The following is a 21,676-nucleotide window of genomic DNA, read 5'->3' as shown; positions in this document are numbered from 1 at the left end:
TGATCTGAAGTGAATGAACCTTTGCCTTCTGTTTTGCAAGGTAGTTGCTCTCGGTCTTCACGACACAGGTAACGATGCAGACCAGAACAGTGTGAGGGCCAGGGGAAAGCAGGCTTTTACTTTACCATGAAGGCTAATGAATAAATTCCCTCCTGCATCAGCAGTTTTAAGTTTGAAACTTGTGACCACCCAATAACTTTCTGTGGCATTTTGTGAAACCAGCTGACAGCCTTGGCCCTATTCCCAGCAGGCAGGTGTAAATATCACTAGAATCTACCACGATACTGGGCACTCTCTTGGCAGGGGGTTTAAGAATTAAATAGTATTTGGAAAATGATCTGACCTCTCCTTTTCAGAGGGCTAATTATGGTAAGGTATTCTGTAACTGCAAATTGCTGGATAAGTACAATAATCCAAGGTTTTAATCCTCCACTTTCCACATGCAATAAAATTCAGTTTTTAAGGGGGAAAAATATATATTTGTTCCTTCCTTTGAAATGCAGTAAACTGACCTTGCTTTGAAAATAAATTAATTATCTCAGTTCACTGGGCAACAACAGTTCCCAATATGTGGGTATGTATCCTCAGGGAAAAAAAAGTTATCAAGAAGCAAGGGTTAGAGACTAAAGAGAAAAGGATTTTCAGTCATTTTAAAAAATTATCATCATTAGATGTAAGAAAGGTTAGAAAACAGAAACAACCATCAGCTTGGGCATTAGAAGTTATCAATCAACAAATATTTACTAAGCACCTACTGTATTTTGTGCTAGGCTGCAGAAGACTAAAAGAAAGATGAAAGAAGACTCCTGCCCTCAGGAAGCTTCTAATCTAGCTCATAGCATAAACACTGGCAAAAGTAAATAAAAAATATAAGCAAAGAGAAATCACAAAGTACTATATGAATAATTTCTTAATGAGTAGTACAGAGTGTGTCTGTATTTACTGCCCACAGGCATGAGGCTATTTTTGTGGAAATGAATTTACCACTTTACTTTTCAAACTCATAGTCTTTACACAGGACTGCTTGGCCCTACAACCATGAGCTCAGAAGGAAAAAAAATCACTTTGAGGATAATACGGGGATAAAAAAATCTGTATTCGAGAGGCTAAGGGAAGGGCCAAATGGGAGTAGAGCCAAAACAGCTCTTTTAGGAATCAATGATTTTGTCAACTGCAAGCAGTGTTTGACCACTAAAAACCAACAGATCCAAAGTCCTGTTCCTTTAAGAATGGTATCTGGAAGACTGAAAGGAAGTGATTTGGAAAGCCCTGTGAGGCAACGTGTTTTCTTTATCCTGGAAAAACATTCAAGAGGAAAGGTATATGAGTTGGAGGGGACAGATCAGGAAAAGAACGTCTGAGTCAAGTCAGTATCCACACCATCATGCCCTATTTTTCTAAGTTCTGTTCTCCCACCTTCAACCTCAAGTCATTTAATAAAAATGCTCAATAAAACATCTTATGAGTAGGATCTTAAGATCACAGATGTTGACCTGGAAGGGCGCTCAGAGCCCAGCTAGTCCAATCCCCTATTTAAGGAGCCAGAAAGGCTTGCCACAAAGAGACGTGCCCCAGGTAACAAAGGCAGGAAGCAAGTGTGTGTGTGTGTGTGTGTGTGTGTGTGTGTGTGTGTGTGTGTGTGTGTTAAACCAAACTCTCTGATAAAACACTATATTATAAATGGTGCTGGATTCTGGAATTAAGAGATTTGGGTTTAAATTCTGGTTTTGACCTTTCTTAGCCATGTGATGCTGGGCAGGTCACCCAGTTAGCTCCTTCACTAGGAAAATGAACATAATAGTAACTTCGCTATCTACCTCGCAGGACTATTATGAAACGAGCCCTTTGGAGACCTTACCTTAAAAGCATTATAGAAATGTGAGCTATTTTTATGTACTAAGTACATCTTTACTCTTAAAGAGTGACTTCCTTTCCAAAGCCTCGAAATTCACAGCTAACACTGTGATGTTTGGTGGGGGGAAGTGAGGAAGTCTTCCACTATGAGCCAAGAGACCTGGGTATAGGTACCAGCTCTGCCAAAAATTCTACTGTGTGATTGTAATCAAGCCCCTTAACTTTCATAGTTTCAGTTGCCTCATCTATAACATCCGGTAGAAGAAGGCTGAATGGTCTCTTGAGTTCCTGCTAGTTCTTAGATTTTTATGTCCCATGATTCCAATTGTGTATTATTCTGGTAGATGCAGACAGACAGACAGACACACACACACACACACACACAAACACACAAGCACATCAGAGTTCTTTGTTGTTTTAAATAACTGTAAGTTATGGCATGAGTCAAGAAGACTACTCTTCCTGAGTTCAAATTTGGACCTAGATACTTAGTAGCTGCTGTGTGACCCTGCAAGTCACTTAACTCTGTTTGCCTCAGTTTCCTCATCTGTCAAATGAGCTGGAGAAGGAAATGGCAAACCACTCCACTATCTGTGCCAAGAAAACCCCAAATGCTGTCATGAAGAGTTGGACATGACTCAACAACAAGAAGTTACAGCAATTTTCCATGGGGGAATGAACAGCTGTTCAGCAACATTTTCAGGTGACCTCTTACTACACACAACACTAGGCAATTCTTCTTCTGCTGGCTACCTCCTTTCAGTTGGCTTTCACTGACAAGCACAGACACTAAATATTATTTGCAAGACTACAGCTTTCTATAATTTTCCTGATAGCCTGCTAACGGAATATCTAATACTCACTTCAGCGCATTCAGAATGGGGAAAACACTATTTCCAGCACCACAGCCAACCTAAAATAAAAAAAAAGAGGGCAAATAAAAATCAGAGCAATACAGCAAATGTCTCCCTAGCCAAAGCATTTTTAGGTTTAGAATGGTTTCTGATTTTCATCATCCTAATGTTGAAGTTGTTCTGACACTTTATTAGCTTTGTGATGTATGTATATCTTCTCTATGCCTCAGCTTTCCCATCTGCAAATTGGGCACAATAACAGTTTCACTATCTACCTAGCAGGAAGGAACCCTGTGGGCCTTAAAGCACAATAGATGCTTTGCATGTATTGCATGTATTGAATAGCACACTATTACCTCAAGAGATAAGCAAGAAGTAGTCATACTAGAACTGTCACTCCTTCATTTACCTAAATACAATAAATGTGAGAAATAGATTAAGAGAAAAAATTGTAGCCAGGCACACTGGGTTGCAAATTGCATCACTGGAGACAATAGCCACGATGATGGTACTGGTTACTGATTCTACTCCCTTACATAATCCTCTATGCATGTCAACTTCTTTAGGCACTTCAGTCTGGAACCAGATCTTGTTGGCCAGTTATTTTTTTTCTTTTTTCATTTGCCTAGAGACTTGAAATCCCTAAATGCAAACAGGGCCACTAAAAAAAAATTACACAGATTGTCCACTTTCAGGTTATTCACTGTCTGAGACTTTCTGCCCACATTTTCCTAGTACAGTACCTCCAGGATCCTGAAAGTGGCATGGCTGCCAGGGAACAAATTGGTCTTTGCAGCCTCTCCTCTCTTCTTTTTAGGATGTTGGCTGTCACCAGACCTTATTTCACTTTGGCTGTAGGCAAAATCACCAACAGAATCATTTTTACAAGTCTCTACTCCTTTAGGCATGGCTGGGCAGTCTATTTTTGAGAAAGAGTCTGTGGCATTAGTTTTTACATGATCCCAAGACATTTTCCCCTTCTCTTCTTTAGTCTGTAGTCCAACTGGAAGTATTTCAGGAAATTCCCTCAACAGCCAATTACGATCCTTGAAAAATTTATTCTTATGAATCTTGTAAAAATTATTCCAATATTTACTGGCTTGACTTTCATATTTGACTAAAACAAAAAAGAAAGAAAAATACATTTTATGAAATCTGTATTTAGTTTATTATTCATGCTATTCACAGTGATAATCATTTTACATGCATCATTTATAAAACACACAAAAATTTTTCAAAGCTTAAAAACTAACCAAATTTAAATATATATACTTTTAACATGTGTTTTATATTTAACTTCACTTTATTTACCTTATATATTCACAGCCCAGGGCCTTACAAATACAGAGCATCATCACTACAAACTCCTTTTCTTAGCTTACACTTGGAATCTACCCCTTAATAAATGCGTTTTCATGAATATCTTATATACTTTTATGAATCTAGAATTCAGAAAGAGACATTTCCTTAAGGCTCCAAATGCAGGTTTAGTACATTAAATTTTTTTTTTAATGCAAAACTCAAACACAAACTCTCCTTAACACAGACTGAAGGATAGGCAAAAGAATGAGAACAGAGGTCATCCATATTAGAATTTTGGGGGCATCCCTTTTTACATGGTCACAACTAAGCGTTCTTAGGTTTGTGGCATGGCTTGACTCATTGCATCACAAGCACTTAAGAACTAGAAAGATCCTTGGAGACCACCTAGTCTAGTTCCTACCTGAAAAATGAATCCTCTTTTCAACATCCCTGACAAACAGTCATCATCAGAATCTGTTTGAAGCTCTTCAGTGATGGGAAATTCATTACTTCTCATGGCAGTCCATTTGATTTAAAATTTTTCATTTAAATTAACATTTCCCAATGAACATAAATCCACCTTTTCTCCCTCCCACCTCATCTCATATTTTAAAAACAGCTCTTTGAAGTTCCTCCTTATAGTGAGTCAAAATCAGCTTTCCTATAACTCCTACCACTGGTCCTAATTGTACCTTCTAGAAGGTACAATTAAGTGCAGGTCTCCTTTCACAGTCCAAACCCTTCATATATCTGAAAGACAATTTTCCCATATTCTTATTTTTCTTCAACAGTGGCTCTTGGAAGTATCCCTTCCCTCATCCTAGCCCTTGCTGAATCTTAATCTAGTTACGCCTAATGGAGACACTCAGCATGTGAGGCTGGAGTTTTAAAGTACTTTTGAATATGCTGTAAGGCACATTTCATTTTCTTCACAGATCTGAAGGTCCTCTATCCTCAGGACATTGTTCCAAGGAACCCTGACATGTAACTGTGTGTCAAGTCCATACTTGGCACATGGTTCTATTCCATCTTCTCTAAGATTTTCTTGTTTTTTCCTTTCAATTTTTATCTTTTATAGCCCTGTATAATCATAGAATTAAAGTTATATGGAACTTAGAATTTTTTTAATTCTGAAATTAAACATCAAAAATAGACTATTTCTATATATGTATATATAAAAACACAAAAGAGGGCTGCATATAAAACCATGATCTGTGTTTCAAACCATAAAAACAAAAACAAAAATCCCATGCATTATTTTCAACATTATTATCTACATTTCCTTCTGACTTTTTTTTTGGTATCACAATTACTAACCCCTTTGCTGTCTGACACTCTCTCCCCAATTAAAAGCCAAGGAGGAAGAAAAAGAAAAAAAGAACAATACCTTGTAATAAATACATGATCAAGCAAAATGAATCTACACAGCAGTCATGTCCAAAAATGTATGACCCACCTTGAGTCCATCACCTCTCTGTCAGGAGTGGGTAACAAGCTCTATCATAGATTCTCCAAAGACAATGGTGGTCATTGCACTGATCAGAGTTTTAAGTCTTTCAAAGTTGTTTTTCTTTACAATGTCACTGTTACTCTATAAATTGTTCTGCTTCTGTTCACTTCACTCTGCATCAGTATGTGTGACATACAATGAACACTAAAAATTATCAGTTCTCTAAACCACTAAGACATGGCCTTTTTTTTTAAAAATGATACTTTATTTTTCCCCAGTTACACGTAAAGACTATTTTTAACAACCATATCAAAAAAATTTTTGAGTTCCAAATTTTCTCAAGACATGGTCTTGAGAAACACACTTTCGCTATTGCTTTTACTTTCAGTTTTGAATTGCAAGGAAAATTAATGTTCAACAGAGATTCCCGGAACACAACTAATCTGGTTTAGATGCCAAATGTGTTACTTTGTTGGCTCTTCCAATTCATGAAGCATCAAAATTTAATGTCATCCTTTACAATTATCATAAAATACTAAATAATATCAAACTGAGAAAGGTTTGTTAAGGCAATGACCTTGGTTACAAAAATGGGAAATATACACAAATGAGGATCAGGAATTGTTTATTTAAGCATTTTCACTTTTCAATTGCTAATCCAGTCAAAGATTAGGTAAAAAAAAAAGAAAAGAAAAAATTTACATGAATTCAAAGGAAACACTAAGTAATAGGGGAGGGGGCAGGAGAAGAAGAGAACCACAACATAACCCCAAAACCATCCAACAAATTATTTTAGTTATGCTATTTCTGTCCTCTTCCCTAAATTATGAACCATTCAACTAAAATCAAAACTTTATTATGCCTTCTCAATTATTTAAACAATTATAAATTTAATGTCAATTGCCTTTAACTCTTTCTAAAATCTAGTACTAAAAAGGTACTCTGAGATATAATAATGGAAATGGACAAAAGCAAAATATGAGAATGCAGAATTCATGCAACTTGTATTATCTGAATTATTTACTGTACAAACCATAAAGGAGAGACCATGGCATAGCAGAAGCAATGAGAATATAAACTGGGATTAGAGTTCAGTGGGGTAAAGGTGGGGCCTAGTGAAATGGGAAGGTTTCATTTTAAAGTTGCATTGTCTGTTGCAGGTCCCATTTCTGTCAATGCTGGGGATTTTTAAAAAATTAATTTTTATTGATATTTTATTGATTTGTTTTACATATGTTCCTTCCTAAATGGAACTTTACCCCTCCAAATCCAGAGACCCATTCCTCATAACAAAGAGTTAAAAAAGAATAAAAAAAGCAGCATAGCAAAACTAACCAATACAACAATTAAATATGACAGTATTATATGTAATGTTCCATACCCATAGCCCTCACTGCTGCAAAGAACCAAGGGAGGTACATTTTTTTTTAATCTCTTCTCTGAGGTTAAGCTTGGTCATCATACTCACACAAGAGCTGGGAATTCTGTAATCAAGTAAAGGTAAATGGTAGGAGGTAGAAACTCAGCCAATTATCAAAGATGCAATAACATCATGACAACAATAACAATAACAACAAATATTCCAGGTCACAATTTAGCTCCCTGAAAGATGGGTAGTGTTGAGGATACCCGGGGATACGGAAGGTTAATCCTCTTTGCACAGGTGGATTCTCGGACAGTTGTTTAGTCACCCTGAGCTCAGGCCAATAATGATAAAAACCTGCCCTTCCTTCAGCCCTGTCTCTCTGACCTTCTAACCAGGTATGCTAATGATATTAGAAATTTCCTTGCTGGAGCATGGCTGTTTACTCTACTGGGGTTACAGACTCTTGAGTTAATTGCTGTATGCTTGCTGATGGCAGAGAGAGAGAGAGAGATGCAGCCATCCTTTTTAACCACGGCAGAATGAAGCAACTTTTCAATTATTCACACACTGCTGAGAGTAAGAAGGTATATGACACATACTAGCCAATTATAAATATTCAGAATTCATTCTGAATCACATTGAATATCACAAATAAGAAAATGTATTAAACCATTTGTGCCTCTGACACATATACGATATGATTAATATGAATTGTGAAAATTTATTCTAAGTTGCTATGTAACAAAAAGCAATTTAAGGTTATTTTTGCTCACTGATTATGCAAATAACTCAACTCTCAAAGTTGGAAATTTCCAAGTGTCTAGGGATCATTGATAAATTTTTCTGACTAATAAAAAAAACCACAACCCTTTAAAAGTTATCACAATGAAAGCAAATTTCTGCAGTATGTCACATGAAACTTTAAGCATCTCAATAGCCTTGCCAACAAATACCCCAAATTTATTAGTCCACGGAAATTTTTTGTTAACTCACCAACTCCACAAAGGGTACTCAAGTGGCAAGATGAAGCGAGAATTCTTTATTATTTGCCTGATACAAATAATAACTTGCCCAAGGCAGCTAGATACTTGCAAGGCTGATTTAAAATGAAATAGCTGTTTCTATTACCGAGGTTAGTAACCATCACATTTTCTAGCTAACCAGCTATGATTTAAGAGACTAGAAATGCTTTCAAGGGATGAAAAAATACATTTTTCCACACCCTCATCTTAAATTGCCAAGTGTATACTTCTTAAACTTTCCTTGGAATAGGATCTGTCCAAAAAGGGCAGAGGGAAGAAAAAGGAAAAGAATTTCATTTTGCTGAAATTTTAAAGACATCAGTGAGTAGAAATGAGGAACTGGATCATAAGACCAGCTAATTCAGTAAAAAGGAATATTGCTACAAGGCCTGATGGTGACAAACTCTAACAGCCACAAGCCCTATTAAAAAAAAAAGCCCTCGTTATTCTTCAACTTAACAAATTCTCCTTACTATCAACACCATATATGGATTTCCCCTTTTCAGCTTCAGCCAAGCTATTGTGACATTTAACAAAGCGACCAGGGCTTGGCTGTGAAAGGAAAGACAGACAGACACAGAAGAGACTGAAGAAATATGCAGATAGAGTTGGTACCAGCAACTCAACCAGCAGTTCTTTCTCAGTGGGTCTAAAATATGCAGAGTGAAAGAGGTAAACAGAACTCAGGTTTCAACAACAATCTGCATCTGAGATGCAAGAGAAATTGATTCATTTGAAGACTCTGGGCCTTCCTGTATAAGAAATGACACAATGATTACAGAGCCGTTGGCAAGCAGGTGAATTTGTCAAAAATCTGTCAGGGCTCAAAGACTATAGGCAGAGCTACTAAAATACTAATCTCACCACTTTTCCTTGTGGCCACCCAACAGCCCATCAGAAGCCTCCCCCTGGGCTTATGGTCTCTAACCACCTATCTAGAATTCAACCCAGTTCAATGAATGTTCAGGCTCAAATTCAGATTCTGTTACTTACTTCCTCTGTGACTTTAGACAAATAGATCATCTAATCTCTCTGAGCCCCAGTTTCCCATTTGTAAGATAAGGGGACTCAATGACCTCTAAGGTCCCTTCCAGCCCTCGATCTATGATCTTATGAACTAGGCACCAGGCTATGCTGAGGATACAAGTTTGGAAAACAGCACAGTCTCTTCCCTCAAGGGGCTTATAACCAGTAAGAGGTTAAAGATGTGTACACACATAACTGTAACCAGCAGGGATAAAACTGGGCAGCACCTTGCCAAACAAAAAGTTTTCTTTTCCTCTGCTGATGTCCATATAGCAGCCTTGTCATTGCTGATCTAGATGAAGTCTCACAAGAGAGCCACCCCTATGGCGTACTCTTGTTTCTTTCTTCGTTCTCGGACACTTATGAAGTCAACCATAGTGATGACTGGTGCAAAGGGGCAGTTGCAATAAGAAACCTCTGCCACTGTCTCATTTAAATGGACTCTTTTGTCCTTGTCTCCACGGCAGCAAGGAAACTTGCTCACAAAGAGGCTGAACATGCTAATAAGAAAACCAAGCAGCTCAAAGTGCTATCATCAGTCCTCGCCAGCCTACTTTTCCTGCTTCTATAGAGGGAGGCCAGTTACCATCTTTCTATTTCAGTCACCCTATGGTTCTGTGGGAACTGTCATTTTCCTTTACTGCCGTTTCCAAGGCCCCCAAAATAACCTTCTCATTAGCTTCACTCTAGTTCATTGTTAACACAAATAAGCCAAAATGGGCAGCCACTTGCAGAGCAAAGTTGAAGCATTTTAAGAGAACGTTACCAGAGCTGTTCATCTATTCATGTTCTAAACAGAGGCATTCAGAGAAGAGTGAGAGAGAAAAAGGGAGAGATTAAAAAAAAAATCCTTAGATCTGCAAGTTTATCTGGAGATAAACTAAAGATGATTTATAACTTCCTAGAAATAAACTAAGATGACTGATAACTTTTATTTCAGACTGGGCATGATTTTCTCCATCAAATTCAGCTGGCAACTTGCAAGAAGGCTGACTAAGAGGGAAAATGTTTGTATTCACGCTAGCAAAGATTGGTTGTACTTCCTCAGAAGCGGGAGGATGGATCCTGCAAAGGGGTGCCATGTTGGTTGCTATGCAAGCCAGAGAACTCTCAAATGGTTTATCTACAGCTATACTTCAAGACTGCATGGCAACCAGTTTATCCCTGAGTGGTGTAGTGAAATCAAATCCTGCCTTAGACACTTACTAGCTGTGATTCTTCACAGAGTTGTTGTGAAGATCAAATCACGTAATATATGTGAGGAGTTTTACAAACCTTAAAGTGCTCTGTAAATATTAGCTATCATTATTATTCATTATTACCACCAGATCTTTCCCCCCCTTTTCCCCCACATAACCAAAAAACCTCAGATTTAGAAGGGACTTCAACAGCTATCTAGTGCAACTGATAGCTGAACAAGAATCCCTTCTTAAATTAGGACCATTTTTTGGAGCAAATGGAACGAGGGCTCTCTGAGTGTAAGGAATGTAAAAATCATGAGGACTGATCAGTTTCTTTGATGCACTTCATTTCTTTCATCTGGTGGCAAATGTCTTTCCAAATGAGTTGTAATATTACTTAGCATACACAGTAGGAAATGGAAAAAGAAGCCCATAACACAAGAAGATTTAAATGTCCAAAAGGGATTTGTTAAAAGATATTCTTATAAGTAGGTTGGAGGGCATAAGAACCTCAAAAACAAATGCAGAAATATTAAATGCACCCTTTTCAGAACATAATATAATAAAAATTACATTCAATAAAGAGCCTTAGCAGCATAAATTAAAAGTTAATATGAAACTAAATAAGTAAATCCTGAAGCATGAGTGAGTCAAAGAACAAATCATAGAAACAATCAATAATTTCATTAAAGAGAATGATAACAATGAGATAAAATACCAAAATTTGTGAAATGCAGCCAAAGCAGTACTTAGGGGAAATTTTACACCTCTAAATGCATATATCAATAAAAGAGAGAAAAAGCAGATAAGTGAACTGGGCATACAACTAAAAAAAACTAGAAAAAGAACAAATTTAAAATCCCCAATTAAACACCAAAACAGAAAACATAAAAATCAAAGGATTAATAAAACTGAAAGTACAAAAAACTCAAGAACACTGAACTAACAAATAAAACTGGGAGCTAATTTCCTGAGCAAAAAAACCCACCAAAACTATACATATATATACACATATGTATACATACATATGTGTGTATATATATATATATATATATATATATATATATATATATATAAACCACTGGTTAATTTGATTAAAAAAATGAAGAAAACCAAATTATCAATATCAAAAATGAAAAGGGTAACCATACAACCAATAAAGATAAAATTAAAGCAATTTTAGGAGCTAATTAACCCACCTATATGCCAATAAAACTGATAATCTATGTGAAATAGATGAATATTTATAAAAATATAAATTGTCCAAATTAAAAGAAATAGAATTCTTAAATAATTCTATCTTAGAAGAAGTTATAAATGAGTTCCCTATGAAAAAAAAAACCCAGGACCAGATGGATTTACAAGTGACTTCTACCAAACAATTAAAGAATGATTAATTCCAATCCTACAAAAACTATTTTTAAAAAAAAACCCAAAAGATAAATTTAATTTAAAAATATAATTGCTTACAAGATGAAGAGACAAATTAAATCACTGAAAAAAAGTCCTGCCATATGACACTTACATTAATTGGTAGGTGTGGTATCAGAAATCTAAGAATGAGTGTTAGGCCACTTAGATTAGGAATTATCTGGAAGTAAATGCATTTTAAGGGTAGAGGGTTCCTTGATTATTTCTAAATATCAAAAAATATCACAGGCTGTTCTTCTGAACACCAGCTTTTCTCACAGAGGCTACTGTCCAGAGTCTCTAATTTTCCACACAGAATAAAGTCTTGGTATCAGCCAACTCTCAATGGAGGGGCTACTAATACAAGCCCATTGCCTTGTATAAACAGCACTGTTTGGATTGGAGTGTTCTGCTTGGTTGATCTATAGATGTCCTCATAAGTTTCTTCATCAATCTCCATAGTTGTCACAGTCTCTTCTACATCTCCCAAAATAATGTTTAAAAGCTGATCATAAGCATGCAATCTTCCTCGTACGTCTCAGTCATTTCTCATTTTTACATAAATTCCTTCATCTAGACTGAGCCTGATAAGATCCAGTGGCTTCTCTACAGTGCTGGTGGTCTTTTGCTGATCTGAGTCATCTGCCATATTTCAAACCTGGTTCCTTTTTCACAAAAACTATTTTTTAAAATGCACAAAGAAAAGAGCCCTACCAAATTCCTTCTATAACACACATATGGCTTTGTTATCTAAATCAAGGAGAACAAAAACAGAGAAAGAAAACTATCCAGGGGTGGGGAACTTGCAGCCTGGAGGCCACATGTGGCCCTCTAAGTCCTCAAGTGCAGCCCTCTGACTAAATCTAAACTTCATAGAACAAATCCCTTTAATAAAAGGATTTCTTCTGCGAAGTTTGGACTCAGTCAAAAGCCTGCACCCAAGGACCTAGAGGTTCACATGTGGCCTTGAGGCCACAGGTTCCCCACCCCCGCATAGACAAATTTCACTAATGAATATTAAACAAAGAATTTTAAATAAAAATTTAAATAAAATACCAGCAAGGAGATTACAGCATATACCACATAGACCATATACTATGACCAAGCTGGATTTATAGAATGCAGGGCTTGTTCAATATTAGGAAAACTATAAGCATAATTGACCTTATCAATAACAAAAACAACAAAAATCATATGAGTATATCAATAGATACAGAAGAAGCTTTTAGCAAAAGTACAATATCCATGCCTATTAATAATAATAAAAAGCATAGGAATGGAATTTTTCTTAAAATATTTAGTATGTATGTAAAACCAACAGCAAGCATTATCTGTAATGGGGATAAACTTAAAGCCTTCCCAATAAATGAAGTAAGGATGTCATCATTATTATTCAATATTGTACTAAAAATGCTATTTATAACAATAAGACAAGAAAAAGAAATTGAAGAAATAAGAATAAGCAATAAGGAAACAAAACTATAACTCTTTGCAGATGATCTCATGGTATACTTAAAAAACCCTAGGGAATCTACCAAAAAAAAAAACACTAGTCAAAACAATGAATAACTTTAACAAAGTTGCAGGATATAAAATAAACTCACGTAAACCATAAGCATTTCTACATATTATGAACAAATTCCAGCAGCAAGAAATGGAAAGAGAAATTCCATTTAATAAATGCAGACAGTACAAAATACTTGGGAGTCTACCTTTCAAGTCATACACAGGAACTATATGAATAAAATTAGAAAATATTCTTCACATAAAGACAGATCTAAACAACAGGAGAAATATTAATTGCTCATGGGTAGGCTGAGCCAATATAATAAAAATGACAATACTCCCTAAATTAATTTACTTATTCCATGCCATATTAACCAAACTACAAAAAAAAAAAATTATAAAGCTAGAAAAAAATAACAAAATTTACCTGGAGAAGTAAGAGGTTAAGAATATCAAGGGAATCAATAATAATAATAATAATAATAAAGTGAAAGAAGGAAACCTAGAAGTACCAGATCTTAAACTATATTACAAAGCAGTAATCATTAAAACAACCTGGTACTGGATAAGAAATTGAGTGATTAATGGAATAGATTAGATACTCAATATACAGGAGGAAGGGGGCAGCTAGGTGGTACAGTGGCTACAGTGCTGAACGTGGAGTTAGGAAGACTAATCTTCCTAAGATCAAATCTGGCCTCTGACACTTACTAGCTGTCATTTAACCTCTGTTTGTTTCAGTTTCCTCATCTGTAAAAATAAGCTGGAGAAGGAAATGACAAACTACTCCAATATCTTAGCCAAGAAAATCCCATATGAGGTCACAAAGATTTGGATACAACTGAACAACAACAAGCAATACAGAAGTAAATGACAACAATAAGTCTAGTGTTCAATAAACCCAAAGACCTAAGTTTTTGGAGCAAGAACTCACTATTTGACTGTTGGTAAACTGTAAAGCAGTCTGGTAGAAAGTAGGTCTAGACCACCATCTCACACATCCCATCCACCCAAAGATCGTTACCAAAATAAGGTCAAAATGGGAGTATGATACCCACACAAATCACTGGCATTTCTATATATTACCAACAAAGCCCAATAGCAAGAGATAGAAAGAGAAATTCCATTTAAAGTTATTGTAGACATTATAAAATATTTAGGAATCTACCTACCAAAATAAACCCAGGAGCTATATGAACACAATTAGAAAACACTTTTCACACAAATAAAGTCAGATCTAAATAACTGGAAAAACATCAGTTGCTCATGGGTAGACCAAGCTAATATGATAAAAATGACAATTATACCTAAGCTAATTTACTTATTCAGTGCCATACCAATCCAACTACCAAAAAATTATTTTATAGAGTTAGAAAAAATAATAACAAGATTCATTTGGAAGAACAAAAGTTCCAGAATATCAAGGGAACTAATGAAAAGAAATGCAGGGGAAGGTGGCCTAGCCATGCCAGATCTTAAATTGTATTATAAAGCAGCAATCATCAAAACTGCTTGGTATTGGCTCAGAAATAGAGTGGTGGATCAGTGGAATAGGTTAAGTATGCAAGACACAATAGCCAATTACTATAGTAATCTATTATTTGATAAACCCAAAGACTCCAGCTTCTGGGATAAGAACTCACTCTTTGACAAAAACTGCTGGGAAAACCGGAAAAGAGTATGGCAGAATCTAGGCAGAGATCAAAATCTCACACCATACACCAAAATAAAGTCAAAATGGGTTCATGATTTAGATATAAAGGCTGATACTACAAGGAAATTGGGAGAGCAAGGAATAGTTTACCTATCAGATTTATGGAGAACAGAAGAATTCATGACCAAACAGGAGACAGAGAACATTATGAAATGCAAAATGAAGAACTTTAATTACATTAAATTGAAAAGTCTTTGCACAAACAAAGCCAATGCAACCAAGATTAGGAGGGAAGCAGAAAACTGGGAAAGAATTTTTACAGCTAGTGTCTCTGATAAGGGCCTCATTTCTAAAATATATAAAGACCCAAGTCAAATTTATAGGAATACAAGTCATTCCCCAATCGATAAATGGTCAAAGGATATGAATAGGCAGTTTTCAGATGAAGAAATTAAAGCTATCTATAGTCATATGAAAAAATGCTCTAAATCACTACTGATTAGAGAAATGCAAATCGAAACAACTCTGAGGTACCACATCACACCTATCAGACTGACTAACGTGACAAAACAGGAAAATGATAAATGTTGGAGAAGATGTGGGAAAATTGGAACACTAATGCACTGTTGGTGGAGTTGTGAAATGATCCAACCATTTTGGAGAGCAATTTGGAACTATGCCCAAATGGCTATAAAAATATGCATACCCTTTGACCCAGCAATAGCACTTCCAGGGCTGTATCCCAAAGAGATCATAAAAATGGGAAAGGGACCCATAAATACAAAAATATTTATAGCAGCTCTTTCTGTGGTGGCAAAGAATTGGAAATTGAAGGGATGCCCATCAATTGGGGAATGGCTGGACAAGCTGTGGTATACGAATGTAATGGAATACTATTGTGCTATAAGAAATGGTGAGCAAGTGGACTTCAGAAAAACCTGGAAAGACTTGTCTGGACTGACGCTGAGTAAAGTGAGCAGAACCAGAAGAACAGTGTACACAGTAACAGCCATGTTGTGAGATGACTGACTTTGATAGACTTGGCTCCTCTCAGCAATGCAAGGACCTAAAACATCTCCAAAAGCCTCATGATGAAAAATGCTATCCACATCCAAAGAAAGAACTATGGAGTCTGAATGCAGATTGAAGCATACTATTTGCTCTTTTTTTCCTTCTGCTTTGTTTCTTTTTTCTTGTGGTTCTTCCTATTGGTCCTAATTCTTCTTTCCAACATGACTAATATGAAAATGTTTAACAGGAATGTATACACAGAGCCTATATCAAATTGTATGCCATCTTGGGGGGGGTGAGAAAATTTAAAACTCAAAAGCTTATGGAAGCGATTGTTGAAAAATTAATTTAATTAATTAATTAAAGGTAAAATAAATGGGAACATGATGTAGATATAAAAAGCAATATAATAAGCAAATTAGGAGAGGGTGGAAGAAATTACCAGTCAGATTTATGGATAAGGGAAGAGTCCATTACCAAACAAGAAATAGTGAGGATCATGAAAGACAAAACGGATAATTTTAGTTACATGAAATTTAAAAAGGTTTTGCACAAACAAAACAAATGCAGCCAAAATTAGAAGGATAGCATGAAATGGGGTAGGGGAGATTTTATAGCAAGTTTCTCTGATAAAGGTCTCATTTGTTAAATATGTAAGACAATGAGCCAAATTTATAAAAAATAAGAGCCACCCTCCAAGTGATAAAAAGTCAAAGGAAATGAACGGGCAATTTTCAGAAGAAGAAATCAAAGCTATCAAAAGTCATATGAAGGGGCAGCTATGTGGCACAGTGGATAAAGCACTGGCCCTGAAGTCAGGAGGACCTGAGTTCAAATCCAGGCTCAGACCAAACACTTAACACTTACTAGCTGTGTGACCCTGGGCAAGTCACTTAACCCCAATTGCCAAAAAATTTAAAAAAACCATTTTTTTTAAAGTCATGTGAAAAAATGCTCTAAATCACTAATAATTAGAGAAATGCAAATTGAAACAATCCTGAGGTATCACCTATCAGATTGGCTAAGATGACAGAAAAGGAAAATGACAGATGCTAGAGAGGATGTGGAAAAATAGACACACACTAATGCACTGTTGGTAGAGCTCTGAACTGGTCTCACCGTTCTGGAGAACAATGTGGAACCATGTCCAAAAGGCTATAAAATTGTACCCTTTGACTTAGCAATGTTGCTAGGTATGTCTGTATGCCAAAGAGATCAAAGAAAAAGGAAAATGACTCGTATGTGCAAAAACATTTATAGCAGCTTCTTTTGTGGTAACAAAGAATTGGAAACAGGAAATGTCCATCAATTGAGGAATGGCTGAACAAGTTGTGGTACATGATTATGATGGAATATGACTGTGCTATAAGAAATGATGAAAGGGATGGTTTCAGAAAAACCTGGGAAGACTTATATGAATTGTAGCAAAGTTGAATGAGCAGAACTAGGAGAACACTGCATACAGGAACAGCAATATTGTAAAGATAATCAATTGTGAAAGACTTTGCTACTTTGAGCAATACAATGATCCATGAAACTTCCAAAGGACTCACGATGAAAAATGCTATCCACTTCCAGAGAGAAAACTGATGAATTCTGAATACAAATTAAAGCATATTTTTCTCACTTTATTTTTCTTACTTTTTACCCCCATAATATGACTAGTGTGGAATGTTTTGCATGACTTCATATGTACAATGGGTATCGTTTTTCTTGCCTTCTCAATGGGTGGGGAAAGGGATGAAGGCAGGGAGAGAATCTGGAACTGAAAACAAAATTTTTAAAAAATTTTAAATAAAGGAAGACAGAAACATATTTTTGAGAAGGTTGGAGATAGGACTGGCATACTGTGGGTTTTCAAACCTATGCCCAGACTAGGGTGGTGTGACATCTCCTACGATTCATAGCTTCCCTTTTTTAATAACAAAAGTCTCATTTGTGTGTTTTGTTAAAGATGCTCTCCCTCCTTCTCAAGGGATCCAGGATAGTGAATGGTGGGGAGCAAGGTGTGATCTTATAGACCTCACAGATTCAGAGCAGGTAGGTACTTTAGAGGTAATAGGGTCCAACGCCCTCATTTTAGATGAGGAACTGAGGCCCAGGACCATACAGTTTACAAATGTATGAGGCAGTACTTCAATCCAACCCTTACTGACTTCAGCTCCAGCATTCTATCCATTACACCTTGTTGCCATCTCCCTCCCTCCCTCCCCCTCCAGCTCCATCATCACTAAGCACAATAATTGGTTGAAGGGGAGAAGAGTAAGGGATGGGAGTGGTTTGCTGATTATTCCAAGGCTAGCTAACAAAAATAACATGGAGGATCTTATCTATAATGCCAGGTAATATAAAGCCATCTTGGTTCAGATGAAAACTTTTTTAATCTCTACAGTTATTACTGGAGAAAGAGGTGGAGACCTAGGTTTTACAGGAAAAATTTAAAAGGAAATCAATTAACACAGCATGCAAGCCAACTGTAACGGGCATGAATTTCCAAGGGCTGAAGGGGTTCAGGAGGGGTACCAACAGAATGAACTTGTTTATGTTATCAAATGAGGAATCAAAGACCTCATGGAGGTGTTTATGGCTTTCTCCTTAGGATTCTAAATGTAAATGTTAACTCAGATTCCATACGAGAGGGGACATAGACTTCCAGTACACAAAGTTCCTAACAAAAGGAGGTCTTAATATAACTATGTTTATGCATATATGTGTTCTACAGCAAGAAGCATCAATTCATTTACATTTTCCAGGAAGGTCAACACTTAAAATTACAGAAATTCTAAGTAACAAACATATAGTCAGTCAGTCAAGAAGGATTCATTAAGTGTCTACTATGTGCCAGGCATAGTACTGGGGATCCAAAAGGCAGCATATACCTAAATACAGGACTGATGCTTGGAATGGATGGGACAATAATAAATGACAACAGGAAAGCGGCCCAATTTGCACGATTCTTGTTTTTCTTTTATTCTGTCTATCACGAAAAGCACCCTCTGTATTAGAAATGACAAAACGAAAAACGGCCAACAGTAAGGTGATACCCAAGAAAAGTAAAGAGCTAGTAAGGGCATCTGGCTGCTGTGGACGGATTCAAGTCACCTGGTCAAGATAAACTACACTCTCAGGTATTGAAAGAACTGATAGATGTGATTGCTAAGACACTCTCAGTGACATTCAAAACATAATGGTAAAAAGATATGGGCCAATATTCTGATTTTCAAAAAAGGGAAGGATATTGTGTCTGCCAACTTCAGGCTAGTGAATTTGACTTCAATTCCTGGGAAAACTGTAGAACAGAGAAGGTTAGTAAATACCTTGAAAAGGAAGCACTGATTACAAAGAGCCTGCATGGTTTTATTAAGAAAGGTTATATCAGTTGCCAAATTTTCTTCTTTTGACAGGATTTCTAAATTGGTATATCATTCGAGTCTCCAAGGTTCAAAGGATAGATGACTTTTTTTTTTTACTGGATATTATGTAAGGAGGATTCTTTATTCAATTATGGGTTGGATTAGATCAGCTGCATCAAATTCAACTAGAAATGGACCCCTGTGGGCCACACACTGACTTAAAAAACCCACAAAATGACATTATCTGTGTTGTATTTTTCTTTGTTCTAGTAAACATCTCCCAATTATACTTTAATCTGTTTCTGGTCCCACAGGAATTCAAGTGACCTGGACATCAGAGGCCTCAATGGCCTCTGAGTTCTCTCCAATTCTGAGATTCTCTGAGTCTCTAACTGTGATGACACTAAGGATGAAAAGACTTATTTCTCAGGGCAGCAAGGTGACGCAATGGATAGAGCTCCAGCCTTGGAGTCAGAAAGGACCTGAGTTCAAATTTGACCTCAGACACTTGACAATTACTAGCTGTGTGACCTTGGGCAAGTCACTTAACCCCATTGCCTCACACACAAAAAAAACAAAAAAAAGACATTTCTCATTGCCTCCTAAACTTTGCCCTGGGGGTAGGTCATCAAGAGACAGAGATGACCTCTCTAGAGTAACCTTTCCTTCAATTTTTTTACCTCAGTTACTATAGAAATGAGGCATGTGCAGGCCCAGGCTCCTGAAACAATATTCACCTCCCAGTGATTTTAGTAAGTCTTGACACACATGGCTTCCTCAGAAGAATGCAAGGCTCTTTATCTGGGAAATTTCTGTGTAGCTGCCTGATACAGAGACCAACCCTTGGATTTTCTTTATCTTAGATCTCAGCTGTACTAATTTTGCCTATTACTAAGCCCCACAAATGGGAAAAAATCTAAAGAAAACCTAAAAAAAAAGAAAAAAGATAACTTAAAGCAGAGATTTGCAAAAAACTGGAAAAATATATGTAGAGAGTCTTCTTATCTGGGTAGTTTGAACCTGTGATTTCATCAGTGTGAGGAACTCCCAGTGTGGAAACTCCCTCCACTGGTACAGATCAGCAACTTTTATAATTTTAGTCTTAAAGAGCTGCTCATTTGAACCCAGGTTTTCTTGACTTCTGGTCAGCCCCTCTATTGTTCATGCCACTATGCCTCTCATACAGAGTTTGGAAGTTGAGAAAGATGACTATGAAATGGGGTAGACCTTTGAACATGTAGAAAATCTACTATGGCTAAGAGCTGAATGTATTCTTTCTCCCTCTCCTGCTTTATCCCAAATAAAGGTACAGTTAAAAGAAGCTGCCACTTCTAAAATGTAGCAAGGTCCAATTTTAAAAGGTTTAGGTTCTAGACCATCATTTAAAAGTAACCTAAATGACAACAGAAATTTTCTATGTCTTACAGCTGAGCAACAGCACAGGTAATCAGGCATTTCCTTCATTAAAAACAAACAAAATGTAAGTTTTACTGATGTGTTTTCCATCATTTTAGCCTCCACCCCCAAAATCAACCCCCTTTGTAACAGAAATAATTAAGCAAAAATATCCAATATATAAACCTTGTCTAACAAAATACATATATGTATGCATGCATGTATGTATGTGTGTTTATACACATACAGGTATACACACAAAATTTTCTGCCCTAGTAATGCGCCCCTCTCTGTCATGAAAGAGAAAGTATATTTTATTACTTCTTTTTTTAGGACTTTTAGTTGGTTTTCCTTTACTCAGCATTCAATTAATTGATCAAAAGATCAATTTCATTGATCCTTTCCCTTATACTGTTGCAGTCATTGATTCTGCTTATTTTGCTCTGCATTAGTGTGTACATATCTTTCCACCTTTCTCTGAATTCCCCATATGCATCATATCTTACTACACAATAACATTCCATCATAGTTATATACGATAGTTTTTTCAGCCAATCTCTAATCAGTGGGCTCCCACTTTGTTTCATTCCTTTGCTACTACAGAGAGAGCTCTTATGAACATTTCGGTATAGTAAACCTCTGTTTCCATCTTATTCTTTCTTGCTGTATTTGGCCAATGGTAGGTCGACAGGGGCAAAGAGCATGGCATAACTCTTCTTGCATAACTTGAAATATAGACACAAAATGGTTGGGACACACCACAGCTCCACCAATGTGTTCCCAAAGCCCCTTTATCCTTGATGTTTTATCTTTCGTCCTCTTTGCCAATTTGCAGGGTGTGAGGAGAAACCTCAGAACTGGGTTTTTTTTGTATTTCTTTTATTATTAGTGATTTGGAGCATGCTTTCTTTCATGTAGTAATTTAGTGTTTGCACCTGTAAAGATACTTGTCCAGATCTTCTGACCACTTAGCTAGTGGGCTCTTGGGGTCCATTTTTTTTTTCTTCTTAACATATTCCCATCAAAAAGCCAACTCAGGATGGGACCTCTGCCTCCTTTCTATTCAAAGAGATGAGCAAGGAAGTGAATGAAATCCAACAACAGCACTTGGCATGTCATCCAGCCAGCAAGCACTGACCAAGTGCCTTCGTGCCAAGGCCTTGTTCTCTAGGAGCTCAGTCTATTGTGGGGAAATGACGTGTACACACATACATCAAATACAAGACAATCTGTGGATGGGACTAGCAATGGGAGGAATCGGGAAATGCTTCATGTAGGTGTTCACCTGAAGT

General features: G+C 36.6%; 1 protein-coding gene and 1 pseudogene across 4 annotated transcripts in view; both read right to left on the bottom strand.

The window, feature by feature from the left end:
* Window positions 1-21,676, bottom strand: part of METTL8 (methyltransferase 8, tRNA N3-cytidine) — a 118,399-nt gene that overhangs the window by 22,909 nt on the left and 73,814 nt on the right. For all 4 annotated transcript variants that reach the window (XR_002325438.2, XM_020990956.2, XM_020990954.2 and 1 more), the window contains 2 exons: window positions 3,452-3,825; window positions 2,718-2,767 (listed from right to left, as the gene is read on the bottom strand). Coding sequence is in view for 3 of the 4 variants with exons in the window: in XM_020990956.2 (XP_020846615.1) it covers window positions 2,718-2,767; window positions 3,452-3,825 (424 nt within the window). In the remaining variant the exon portion in view is untranslated. The remainder of the gene's footprint in view (window positions 1-2,717; window positions 2,768-3,451; window positions 3,826-21,676) is intronic.
* On the bottom strand, window positions 11,566-12,295 carry LOC110211569 (U6 snRNA-associated Sm-like protein LSm3 pseudogene; annotated as a pseudogene).

This window comes from Phascolarctos cinereus, unplaced genomic scaffold, assembly GCF_003287225.1.
Source record: "Phascolarctos cinereus isolate Bilbo 61053 unplaced genomic scaffold, phaCin_HiC Scaffold_726;HRSCAF=1367, whole genome shotgun sequence".
In the NCBI taxonomy this organism is placed as follows: domain Eukaryota; kingdom Metazoa; phylum Chordata; class Mammalia; order Diprotodontia; family Phascolarctidae; genus Phascolarctos; species Phascolarctos cinereus.
This window is presented reverse-complemented; position numbering and strand designations above follow the sequence as displayed.